The 12,422-nt window shown below is 36.9% G+C and overlaps 1 protein-coding gene across 2 annotated transcripts in view; it reads left to right on the top strand.

The window, feature by feature from the left end:
- Stk31 (serine/threonine kinase 31) overlaps positions 1–12,422 on the top strand; it is a 73,901-nt gene that overhangs the window by 9,504 nt on the left and 51,975 nt on the right. For both annotated transcript variants that reach the window (XM_060378683.1, XM_060378682.1), the window contains exons 5-8: positions 2,296–2,370; positions 4,477–4,635; positions 9,696–10,054; positions 12,074–12,248. In XM_060378683.1, coding sequence (XP_060234666.1) covers positions 2,296–2,370; positions 4,477–4,635; positions 9,696–10,054; positions 12,074–12,248 — 768 coding nt within the window. The remainder of the gene's footprint in view (positions 1–2,295; positions 2,371–4,476; positions 4,636–9,695; positions 10,055–12,073; positions 12,249–12,422) is intronic.

The raw sequence follows: 12,422 nt of genomic DNA, 5'->3' as shown, positions 1-12,422 counted from the left end.
ATGATGAAAAAAAAAATAAAAAGGAAAGGAAAGGACTACTTCTAGGTGTGATGGAGGAGAAAGTTTCTTATAGATATGTGAGAGAGCATAGCCAGAGGCAGACACATCTGGGAGAGTACAGAGTAGACAGGAGCATAGTGAGTTGGGCCATGAAGGGACATGGGGAAGGCGGGGGAGAGAGGTTGCAACAGCCAGGATGCCAAAGGTACAAAAGGCAGGTAACCAAAATATCTGGATTATATGGGAAAGAGCTTCTGGGGGAGGGCTGCCCAGTCACAGGGCTGCCGAATTTGGGATATACCCTGTAACAGGAAGGACTGAGGGATGCTGGGAGAACCTTGATATGTTAAATAGGAACTTCAGCCATTTGTTCTGGGTTTGACACTTAACAGAGAGGAGAGAAGAGGAGAGTAAGGAGGAAAAGAGGGTCAGAGGAGGAGGGGAAGAGAGAGAGACAGAGAGATTGCCTATACATGTGTCTTTCTCAGTTGCTTTCCATTTTACTTTTTATGAGACAGGGTCTGTCATTAAATCTGAGGAGCAATTGTTTTGGCTAAGTGTGCTGTTTTTTTTTCTTTTTTCATTAGTTACTTCTAAGAAACATTTTAGACTAATTTTTTCCTAGTGAGACTTCTACAGCAAGACATTGTAATATCATACTATGGATAAATTTGTATTTTATCAAGTAGGGTGAGACTTAGGAAGACTATGGACCACTGTAATAACTAAGGTTTTCCTAGTACTTTATTTTCCAAATCTACTTTTTGTTTCCATGGAGACAGTATTGTCTCGAGGGAGACTATATGTTTTTAAGTGGTTATCACCCTGGAGTGAGTTTTGTATCAACACTTTCACTCTTAGGAGACAATTGACCATGAAAGATACTTTTGGTTGTCACAGATGGAAGTGATACTACTGGCATCTAATGGTTAAAGGTCAAAGTAAATGATGTAAATGATGGTAAACATCCTATACAGCTATTCATAGTATGTTTTTGGCCCTTTTATTAAGCAGCATTAAACCAAGTTATATATTTAAGTGAAAGTTTGGTATTAAGAATATTCTCTTATTTTGTTCAGTTAATCATGCAGCAGTACAGCATTTGATCTTGTTGTTGCTTGATCAAACAATAATTGAAGAGATAGTGATAAACAAAAAGAGAACTTTATTTATTGGCCAAAAAATGGATAAGTTGAGTCTCTGCTTGCAGTTTAGCCTCTTACCTCCAGGGACCCGAGGAATACAGGACAGGAGCAATGAGAAAGAGAGGCCCCAACCCAAAAAGTATCTGTCTTTTCTCTGAATAGGCACAAGTCTTTGAAGAACTTGGATGCTACGGGTTTTTTTTGTTTGTTTGTTTGGTTTGTTGTTGTTTTTTTTTTTTTTTGTGGTCTTCTATTGTGTGGTATTTTCATATATAACTGGAAGGTTAAAGTCTTAAAGAGCACAAAGATAACAAATCTTTTGGTCTGGTTCCAGTCACACATTGGAAAAGTGTAGGCCCAGTGGAGAATCAGTGCTTTCATCAAAAGTGGCTTTAAAGTCCTTGCCAAGTGACTTGTTACGATAACTCACCTTTCATCATAGTTACCTTGGATTTCTGCACTCCACCATGGCCTTTTCTTGTCCTGCAGGTTGCCCTCAAATTTAACACAGTACTTTGACAATTTCATATGTGCGTGGTCACTCTCTTTCCATACCATCCCTGTCATCTTCTTCCCTGCCTGCCTCTTTCTCACATTTATACCATTTGGTTTTGTTTTGCAGCCCATTTAGTTTAACCAGCAAAATCTGTATCTGCATTGGTGCCTGCTGGGATTTCTAGTAGGTATACAACTAAAAGGCAGTTACTATTGCTTGACTGAGCCAAAGATCATTCAGCAACAAAGTAGGCTTCCCAGGGCTTCTCCTTTATCTCTGCATTGATTTTGCTGGGCCAGTGCTTATACGCACTCAGTACAGTCATATGTGGTTGTTGCAAGTTGTGATGGCTGAGTATTGTCAGCTCCCAGAAGACCAGAAGGTGGTCTTTTTTATTTTTACTTATTTACTTTTTGGGATGTAGACTAGTATAATGGACTGTAGAGCCAGATGTTTGAATCTTGGTTCTGCTGAAGACTACTAGGCTATGACTTTGGATACATAGTGGTATAAACATAGTACCTGCCTCATAGGTAGGAGAATTAGATAAGTTATTGTATATAAAGTATTTGTTAACATACAACAGTGCACAATGTTAACTTATATACTTATTTATTGTGTTTTTCATCAAAATAACATTTTTTTCTTCTACAGATTTATGGTGGATTGTTTTCCGAAGATAAGTGTTGGTACAGATGCAAAGTGCTAAAAACTATCAGCGATGATAAGGCAGGAAATATGTATTCATATTTTGGGGCTTAAGGAATGTTTATTTTGGTTCCAAAACTTTTTAAAAATTTTGTTTTAAATTTTAAAAAAATTATTTGTTTTTGTATGTATATATATATGGATGTGGGCACAAAAGTGCCCCAATACATAGCATGTGAGAGGCCTGAAAGAGTTGGTCCTCTCCTGTCACTATCCAGGTCCTGAATCCCATCCAGGGATTGAACAGCCTTAACAGCAAGCATCCTCACCCACTAAGCCATCTTGCTGGCTCCTGTTTCTGAAACTTGATGCTTTTTGAGTCTATTATTGTTTATAATAGTGATAATGTTTAATTTAATAAACTTAAGATTTATGAAAACATTTTTTTCTGGTGACTGTAAACAGAAATTAATTTCTTAAAACTAGATAAGATTTAGGAATGTTCTTTTGAATTTAAGTTTCTTATAATCATCAGGCTGTCTAAAAATAGATAAAATAGGGCGAGAGAAATGGCATAGTGGTTAAGAGCACTAGCTGTTCTCCCTGAAGATATGAGTTCAATTTTTAGCACCTGTGTGATAGGCTTAAAACCATCTGTAATTTCAGTTCCAGGGGAATGCCCTTGTCCAGCCTTCTCAGGCAGCATGCACACAAGTGGTATACATACATACATGCAGGTAAAACACTCATACACATAAACGATAATAAAATAAATTCAAAAATTGAAGATAGAACTTGTGGATTATTTTGCAGATTAGGTGGCTCTTTCTGCCCTATCTTAGTGGTTCTTGATAGTAAGTAACTTTTAAGGTTCTTCTTATTAAGATTTGTGAGTAGAAAAAGGACATTTATTTGATCTTGAAGTTAGATGTATTTTGTATTTTGTTTCAGATACTGTTAACAATAAAGATTGGTTTTCTACTTGTAATCCTTAAGTTAAATGTGATAAATTCTTTTGTATCAAGCTGTTCTTTTTCTTACATTGAAAGCTTGTGGAAGGTTTACTTATATAGTTTTATTTCACAATTTCTTACACATATAAAAATATACTTTGATAGTATTCACTCTCCCATTATCCTTTCTCATTCCCCTCCCACACCTGCCAACCCCCATTTTTCTTTCCAACAACTCCCCTTCCTAAGGGAGATGAGATTCTTCTGCAGAGCTCTTTGGGGCAGGTATGCTTTGTGGGATGTGTGGAAACATTTCCTTCCACAAATGTTCCTTAAGTGATTTCTCTATATCGGTTTTCTAGACCTAAAATATATTTCATCATGTATGTGTTTGATAAATATTTTTATTGGTAAAATGATAAGGTGAAAATGTTTATGACTTCTCTGGTTGGTTTATGTTTTAAAAATATCATTTACTATTGCCATAACGTTTTTATCTTTATGAAATTGACTTTCCCCCCATAATTTGACAGTTGAATATATTTTGCACTTCTCTTTTGGATTGATTTTAAGATTTCAAATTAAGGCATGAGATGATGATTGACTTTGTAATATACTTTTAGAAAAATTTTAAAAATTAAAAAAATGTGATTGGAAGTCTCACAGCTTGTATGTATTTGTACTATGTGTATGCAGTGCCTGTGAGGCCAGAGAAGGTGTTAGAACTAGAGTTACAGCTGGCTGTGAGCAGCCATGTGGATGCTGGGAACTGAGCCTGGGTCATCTGAAAGAACAGCTAGTGTTCTTAGTTGCTGAGCTCTCTCTACAGCCCCAGAAAGATTAAAAAAAAATAGGTACAGGGCTGGAAATAAGGGCGAATTTGGTCAGTTTCAGTGTCTAGCTGGAGGGGGTTTAATTTTATCAAAGAAAATAGGTTTAACTGTTTTCACTTTGAACTTAAGAATGTAGATTGATTTTAATATTAGAGATTAGAAAGGATCACAATGCTATATACTCATGTTTGTATAAAATCACCAGTGGTTAAAAAAGGCAAATGACAAATGCTACCATGGGAAATTAATCCCAAATGCAGTATTTTTTTTTATTTTTATTTTGAGGTTTTTATTAGAGCTGTTTCTGAAGGTGTTTGTCATCTGAGGTAACATTTATAGTTCTCATTAAAAATTTTGTAATCTAGGTTCAGTACTATTATTTGCTTCCATTTTTTTTCTAGTGCCTGGTGAGGTACATTGACTATGGAAATACTGAAATTCTAAACCGTTCTGACATAGTAGAAATTCCCCCGGAGCTGCAGTTTTCTAGTATTGCCAAGAAGTACAGACTTTGGGGATTGCAGATTCCTTCTGGCCAAGAAGTTACTCAGTTTGATCAGGCAAGTCACACATTTAAATACTTTTGTTTATGTATTGTACTTGAAACTATGTATTTGAAAGCATATGCATTATTAAAAGTTTAGGAAAATATGAATTTTAAAATAATTCAGGGTTATGATACAGTTCTTGGTAGAACACTTACCTAGTGTGATTAAGTCCTGGGTTTGATCCCTGGTACTTACCAAATAGACACAGATAAGTGTGAATACTGCTAGGAAAAGTATTGGCTTAGGACCCCCAAGACCAGTTTCTCAGTCCAAAGAGATTTGGCTCAGAGGGATAGAGAGCAGGAAATAAGAGACAAAGACAGGAGATAGAGGATGAGGGGGAAGGGTAACAAGGAAAAAGGAGCAGAGATATTTGTCTGAGAGGGACAAAGGACAGCCTCTGGACAGAGACAGACGTGGCACATAGAAAAAGTGTGGTTTATAAAGGTAGAAGGGAAAACCTGTGTTAGGATGAGGTGTTTTATTTTAATTGGTCATGCTAATTAGGTGAGGCAAAGGGATTTGGGTTGCTAGACTTCAATACTTTGAAAGCTGGACCTGGTAGTTACCCTCAGGGGGAGGCATTGGCCAAATAGGGAATAGACCTTGGTGGCTAGGGTAAGGTATGTAATCTAACAGTTTTTAGCGAGGCAGAGGGAACTGGGGAGGACAAGGCCCTGAGCCATGCTCTCCATGCTAGAGCTGGCCAGAGTCCCTTCAAACACGTAAAAAGCAATTATATATTAATAAAACAAATGTGGAAAAAATAAAAAACAACAGAAAACCTAAATGTGAATAGTTTCTGCTGTAAAATTTAAGAGGATTGTTTTTTATATGATGAAAAAATTCCGTTAATATTTGTTTTTGTCAAATATGGGACCAGGGGTCCTTTTTGAGATTAACACTCCAATCAAGGACCATACATGGAGATAACCTAGAACCCCTGCACAGATGTAGCCCATGGCAGCGTGGTCTCCAAATGGACTCCCTCATAAGGGGAACAGGAGCTGTCTCTGACATGAACTCAGTGGCTGGCTCTTTTATCACCTCCCCGTGAGGTGGAGGGCAGCCATATCAGACCACAGAGGAAGACAGTACAGCCAGAACTGATGAGACCTGATGGGCTAGGGTCAGATGGAAGGGGAGGAGGACCTACCCTATCAATGGAGGAGAAGAGGGAGGGAGGGCTGGTTTGGGAGGGGATAAGGGAGGGGGTTACAGCTGGGATACAAAGTGAATAAATTGTAATAAATAAAAAAAATTAAAAAGGAAAAAAGAATATTTGTTTTGTCAATGTATTGGGTTTGTTTTCATTTTGATAGTACTGCGGATTGAATCTATAGCACCCTTTGAAGATATTTAACCCTGCTTATGAATATCAATAATTTGAAATTATTAGTATTATGATTAATCAGGTTTATGTATTAGGCAAAATGATTAGTTTTAAATGTAGCTAGACATGAGCTAGAATAACCTGGGAAGAGGTCTCAATTGAGGAATTATCTAGATCAAGTTGGCTGTGGACATTTATGTGAGAGCTTGTTTTGATTGCTACTTGATGTGGGAAGGTTCACTCCATTGTGGCTTAGAACCATTCCTTGAGCAGGATGTGTTGAAGATAGCTAGATGAGAGGAACAAGCAGGCAGCATGGGTACATTTATTTCTCTCTACTTTTAAGTATGGATGTCGTATGGCTGGCTGTTTCAGCCTCTCTGACTTCCCTGCAGTGATTAATAGAACTTGAAATTAATATAATGCTTTTCCCTTCTTGTGTATGTGACAAATATTTTCCTGGGGAGATGCAACACACATATCTACTCACTCCACATACGGATCCTGTGACAGACCAAAGTTCAAACTTGGTAAACCAATGAATTTTATTGGGTTACTTACAGGAGCAGAAATAGCTCAAAGACAGCTAGATTACCAAAGCCCACCCAGCATAGGTGACAGCTCACAAAGCTGGGAACCTGGAGCACATTGCACAGCCTGCAGGCAGCTCAACAGGTTAGAGAGTACCCTTTCCTTTGGTCTAAATCTCTTTGAGTGGACTTGGCTGGTTTTTGCTTTTTCCACGCAGCTATTTTGGTGTCAGAGACTTCTTTTTCTTTTGAGAGTCTTTGTGACGGCTCATTTTACCTCAGTCTCTTTGCAGCTCAGCTTCTTCTGAGAGGGACACTCAGCTTTTATTGTTTACTCAGGCAGGGAGAGACCTAATGAATCTGGTCAGTTTCAGGGACTTCTGAAGCTATTTTGAGTTGTTTGTCTTCTTGCCTAAGGAGCTTCTGAAAGTTATTTTAAGATGTTTACCTTTCTGCTTTAGGAACTTCCTGAAGAATGGAATGTTTTAATCTAGGAGGAAACTATTGCACAATAATTTACCCCTTTACTCTTACATTGTTTTTGCCACTTTTTCGGCAGTGATCCCTGAACCTTGGAGGGGTTAACAATAGATGTCTACTTATGGATAAGAAATAGATCACCATGTCTCAGTAATAGTCATTTGATCTCAGCAGCTTCCGAAGTTGTTATAAGTTGAGGCTGGTAACTACAGTAAGCAGACATGTTTTGAAGGAAGTTTAACAGCCACATCATATCCATGTAGAAAAACACTTCTGGCACTGGAGTTTTTATTTAATAACCTTATAGTCTTTGGTGTGTCCTTTTTTACCCATGTAGGGTACCTATGTTTCTTTCAATATAAATATGTTGTTTTTTGGCTTACTAGTTAAAACATTGTGTCCTTTTTTTTATCCATACCCTACTGCCCAATCCCCCTTTCTCTCAGTCTGGAAACCTAAATACATGCTCTTTCCTTTCGTAAAAACAGCAACAACAAACAATCAACAATCCACTGAATTTTATATATCAGTGAGGGGTTATTTACTGGATCATGGGCAATTTCTCAGAGGTTATATGCAAAAACAAAACAAAACAAAAAAACACCCCTCCCCCACCCAGCAGCAGCCAGCTGGTAATAGCTCCTCAACTAGAGTGGGACCTTCCCTGCCCCTCCCCATTCATACTGGAATATTGTTAGTCTTAGGTCTTATGAGGTAACCACAACTACTGAGTTCCTGAGTTCAAGGGCCTTGTCAAATCCGAAGACAGTTTTATGGCACTGTTCCTAATCTGGATTTTGCCTGCTCTTCCATTCATGCACTTTGACCAATTTGAGTCTCTGCTTTAGCTGCTGTCTACTGCAAAAAGCAGCTTATCTGAACAAGCTAGAGCGCTTTCCTAAATCTGTGATGTTAACATCATATTCAGAAAGCAGTTTAACATGTCACTTTAGCAAAACAACTGTAGTAAGTTCTCATTTAGGGCCAGTGACCTCCCCTTGTTTTTTTAAAAATTGTGGTGATTGGTTATCTTTTATCAGATATAGTTTGAATCACTTCTGATTCTTTAGCTGAATTCTTCTATGCCTGAGTGTTCTTAATTTGTTGATAAATTGAATCACAGTAATTTTTTTTTTTTTGGTAATACATGGTTTTTTTTTGGCATTGAAAAAATTCTCAGGAGTTCACAAATTGTCCATTAGACTGATAAAAAGAGCCCATGTACAAGAAAAGTTTGGAACTTGTACGTGGGTTTTATTTCTATCCTCTATACAATAAATAACTGTATTGTATTGTATCCTCTATACAGCAAATAACTATTGTATTCCCCTACTGTATTGTATTCCCATTGTACTCCCACCCAACCCAGTCATGTTCTTTCTCATATTTACTGAGTCTGTAGTTAGAAACAAAACTTTCCTCTCTTAAGAGTGAGATGGTCCATTTATTTTAATGGTCCCTCTGTTTTAAGGAAGATATGAACAGGTAAATGTGAACAGTAATCATTCATTTTGCTTTTTGTATGCTTTATATATTCTGAAAAATTAGGAATTTCACTTATAGTATAGTGAAATTAGGAATGTAGAGAAATTGAGAAGAAAAGAGTAATTAGATTGTATCAAAATAATTTTAGGAATTAAAATTCTCAACAGCTATAAAGTTCCTAGTAAAATGCAGTCTTAAGATACTTCTTAAGATACTTAAGTCTTAAGATACTTAGTCTCAAGTACATTTTATTGTCTTTTCTCAGTGTGGTGGGTTGCTGATAATGAAAAGTTAGCAAGCACATACTTTCTCACATGACTTCTCATATGATGGCACTGATATGGCCTCCTTAAAGTTTGTGCAAAGGACTTTTGAATAAATGATTCCTGGTGTCTCACATTCTGTAATTTAAATTTGTTGATTAAAAATATTATGGTATTTTGTGCCCTGAAATTCTTTAACATTTATTTATTGTATGTACACATGGACATGCATGTGGCTTGGCATACATGGACATCAGAGGACATATTGAGGGAATTGTTTTTCTCCTTCTACCATGTGGCTTCTGAGGATTGAACTCAGAGTGCCCCATGTGGCAAGCTCTTCAGTTTTGTGATGTGAGATTCTACTTCTTTGCCTTTGTTTAAAATCAGAATATCTGAATTTTCCTTTAAAGCAATAAGTTTTGTTGAACTCCTTTTATAGGTACCAGAAGTTACCTTTTTAAAAATAACTCCTTAGAAAAATAGCTCCTTAGAACATCATTATAGCCAGGCCTGGTGGCGATCACCTTTAATCCAGCACTCAGGAGGCAGAGGCAGGCAGATCTCTGAATTCAAGGCCAGCCTGGGCTACAGAGTGAGTTTCAGGACAGTCAGTCAAGGCTACATAGAGAAACTGTTTCTAAAAATCAAACAAACCAAAAAGAGAACATCATTACATCTAGTTGGAGCCAAGAGAGTCAATTCTTTTTTCTAGGATATTTAATTAGCATTCATTAAAACATTTTTAAATATGGTTGAATATTATCTTTACTTTGGGAAACAGAAGTTTTCACAAACACTGGAATACATTCTTGCGTATGCAGATACATATTTTTATAAGTCAACAACAAAGTAAGATTCTTTAAATACAGATTTTAGGAAAAAGAAATACAATGCCTATAAATGAGTAGAAACAGAGTAAGTGAGAAAAATGTTAATGTGTATGATTTCAGTCTTTTTTTTTTTTCCTATCTTTCTTAGGGCAGAACATTTCTGGGGAGCTTGATTTTTGAAAAAGAAATAAAAATGAGAATTAAAGCAACCTATCAAGATGGAACTGTTATTGCTCAGGCTGAGTATGGCACTGTTGATATAGGGGAAGAAGTGGCAAAGAAAGGATTTGCAGAAAAGTGCAGATTGACTTCTGGCAGTGATGTTTGCGAGGCAAAGAAACCAGATCCTAGTCAGCTTGCTCTCAGGAGCCTCAAGAACCCCATCCCTCTCTGGGGACGCAGATCAAACCAGTCAGCCTTCAGCAGGCCGAAGGGGCATTTTAACGGGAGGCTGACTCTTGATGTGAAGTATGAGACTAATGCAGGAAATCATGTGACATTTCCAAAGTAAGACTGTGCTGCTGTAAAGTTTTAATTGATAAAAATTTTATGATAGTGACCTTTATAGAACTCAGATCTTAGGCTTTTGGAATCCTTAACAAAGCTTATGATTTTCTAAGTGATCTTAGGTAATTTCTGTTTTTTTTTTTTTTTTTTTTTTTTTTTTCCCCATCAAACACTTGTTCCCCTGTTCTTTAGCAGGGTTATTTTCCTTAAAAACCAGTTTGAAAATAAAATTGTTCTAGAATTGTTTAAAGTATCCTTACTAACTTTTCATTTCAATTCTATTGGATATCTTTATCAAAAATAAAACTCTACTCCTAATATTAATTATTCAAACAAAGCCTGGATTCACAAGAAGATTTGAAGTTGGGGCTGGAGTTACAGCTCAGTGGAGTATATACTTTATATGCATGAGGCTCTGGCTGTAACCTCCATCTCCTAAGGGAAAAAAGATTCAATGTTTTCCTCTAGCTATAAGAATCTTTTTCATGTGTTTAAGGGATCTTTTGTGTGAAAAGTTGTGGTGAGATTTAATTGCTCTGTTAAGGAGTTCATTTCTTTTAAAAAATGTATATATATAGATATATTTCAGTGGTTAGTGGGGGTCAAACCTAAGGTCTGATGCTTGCAATGCATATACTTTACCAGTTGATCTCCATCCTCAACTAATATTTTTAATATTTAAGTGATCAAATAATTGTATATACTTTTGAGGTATGGCATGTTGTTTCAATTCATGTGTGCCATATAATTAAAAGATCAGAGGAAGTGGCATATCTTTTACCTCAGGTGTAAGTAATTTGAGCTACCCTTTTAGATAATTTTTTGAATTACCTACATGAGGCAGAAGGTCAGACTAGATACTCATATATACCAATATATCAATCTTTCCATGGCAGCTTAGTGTCCAAGTGGGTTACATAGTTATGGGAAGAGGGACTGCCTCTGACATAATCTGATTGGCCTGTTCTTTGATCACCTCCCCCTGAGGGGAGAGCAGCCTTACCAGGCCACAGAAGATGACAATGCAGCCACTCCTGATGTGATCTGATAGACTAAGATCAGAAGGAAGGAGAGGAGGACCACCCCATCAGTGGACTTGGGGAGGGGCATGCGTGAAGAATGGGGAGGGAGGATGGGACTGGGAGGGAGGATGGGACAGGGAGGGAAAGAGGGAGAACTTTATGGGGGGGATACAAAGTGAATAAACTGTAATTAATAAAAATAAATAAATTTAATTATAAAAATATTATTTTATGTTTATGTATTAATATTTATATATTATTTATTTTGGCTTGCATGTATGTCTGTGCACCATATACATGCTGATACCCTCAGAGGTCAGAAGAGGGCATTGGGTCCCCTGGGCTTGGAGTTACAGAAGGTTGTGAGCTGCTATGTGAGTGCTGGGAATTGAACTAGGGTCCTCTACAAGAGCAGCCAGTGTTCTTAACTACTGAGCACCTCTTTAGCTCCAGTATATACCTATGGTGAAACAAGCAATGATGTCATTGCAGTTTGGTGAATTTTTACTGGTGGTTTAGGAACTATACAAATAAAGAGGTATAAAGGGGAAGAGACTAGAAAAAACTGACAGAACTATTTGTTGTTCACGTTGTTCTTTGGGGTTGATAGTGTTATAAGGACTTTGGAGTGCAAGAGATCAGAGGCAGTATTGTTGAAGTATGCTCCAGTTAATATAATGTAGTATGCATCAAAATAATTTATTTTCGTGTTGTGATTCGGAGTCTCATTGTGTAGCCCAGACTTCTCTCAAACTCTGTATGTAGCTGAAGGTGACCTCAGATTGTGTATACCTCCACTTTGATCTCCTAGAACCTGGGATTTCAGGCTTGTGCCAACACGCTCAGCTTAAATTATTTTTTAATGTGAAGCTAGGCAACAGTTTTAGTATTCACAATTAATTGTAAGATGTATTACAAAAAGTCCACTGTAATTTAAGTTTTTGAGTTCCAACAGTCTTAGCATAATTTTAAAAATGAGTGATTTTCTTTTTAACAGGGAAAGTTTGGCTGCTGGTGACTTTAATTTAGGGTCTAATGTCAGCTTGGCAAAAATTAAACAGGACCAGAAACTTATTGAAGAGAATGAAAAGCTTAAAACAGAAAAAGAGGTTCTTCTAGAAAATTACAAAGCATTAGAATTGAAAGTTGAGCAGACTGCTCAAGAGCTGCAGGTTAGTAGCTTGTGGTAAAGAAAGTTCTCCTGTGAAATCTGTATACTTAAGTGCTCTTACTTTTCTTTGGTTGTTCTGTATCCATCTATTCTCTTCACACATGCAACCTTTTCGCTTGCATTTCAAGATAACCATGTTTATATTTCACTGATTGTTTGGAATTTAATTATTTTT

This window comes from Meriones unguiculatus, chromosome 3 (assembly GCF_030254825.1).
Source record: "Meriones unguiculatus strain TT.TT164.6M chromosome 3, Bangor_MerUng_6.1, whole genome shotgun sequence".
Taxonomy (NCBI): Eukaryota; Metazoa; Chordata; class Mammalia; order Rodentia; family Muridae; genus Meriones; species Meriones unguiculatus.
Note: the sequence above shows the minus strand (reverse complement) of the source record. Positions and strands in the feature narration are given on the sequence as shown.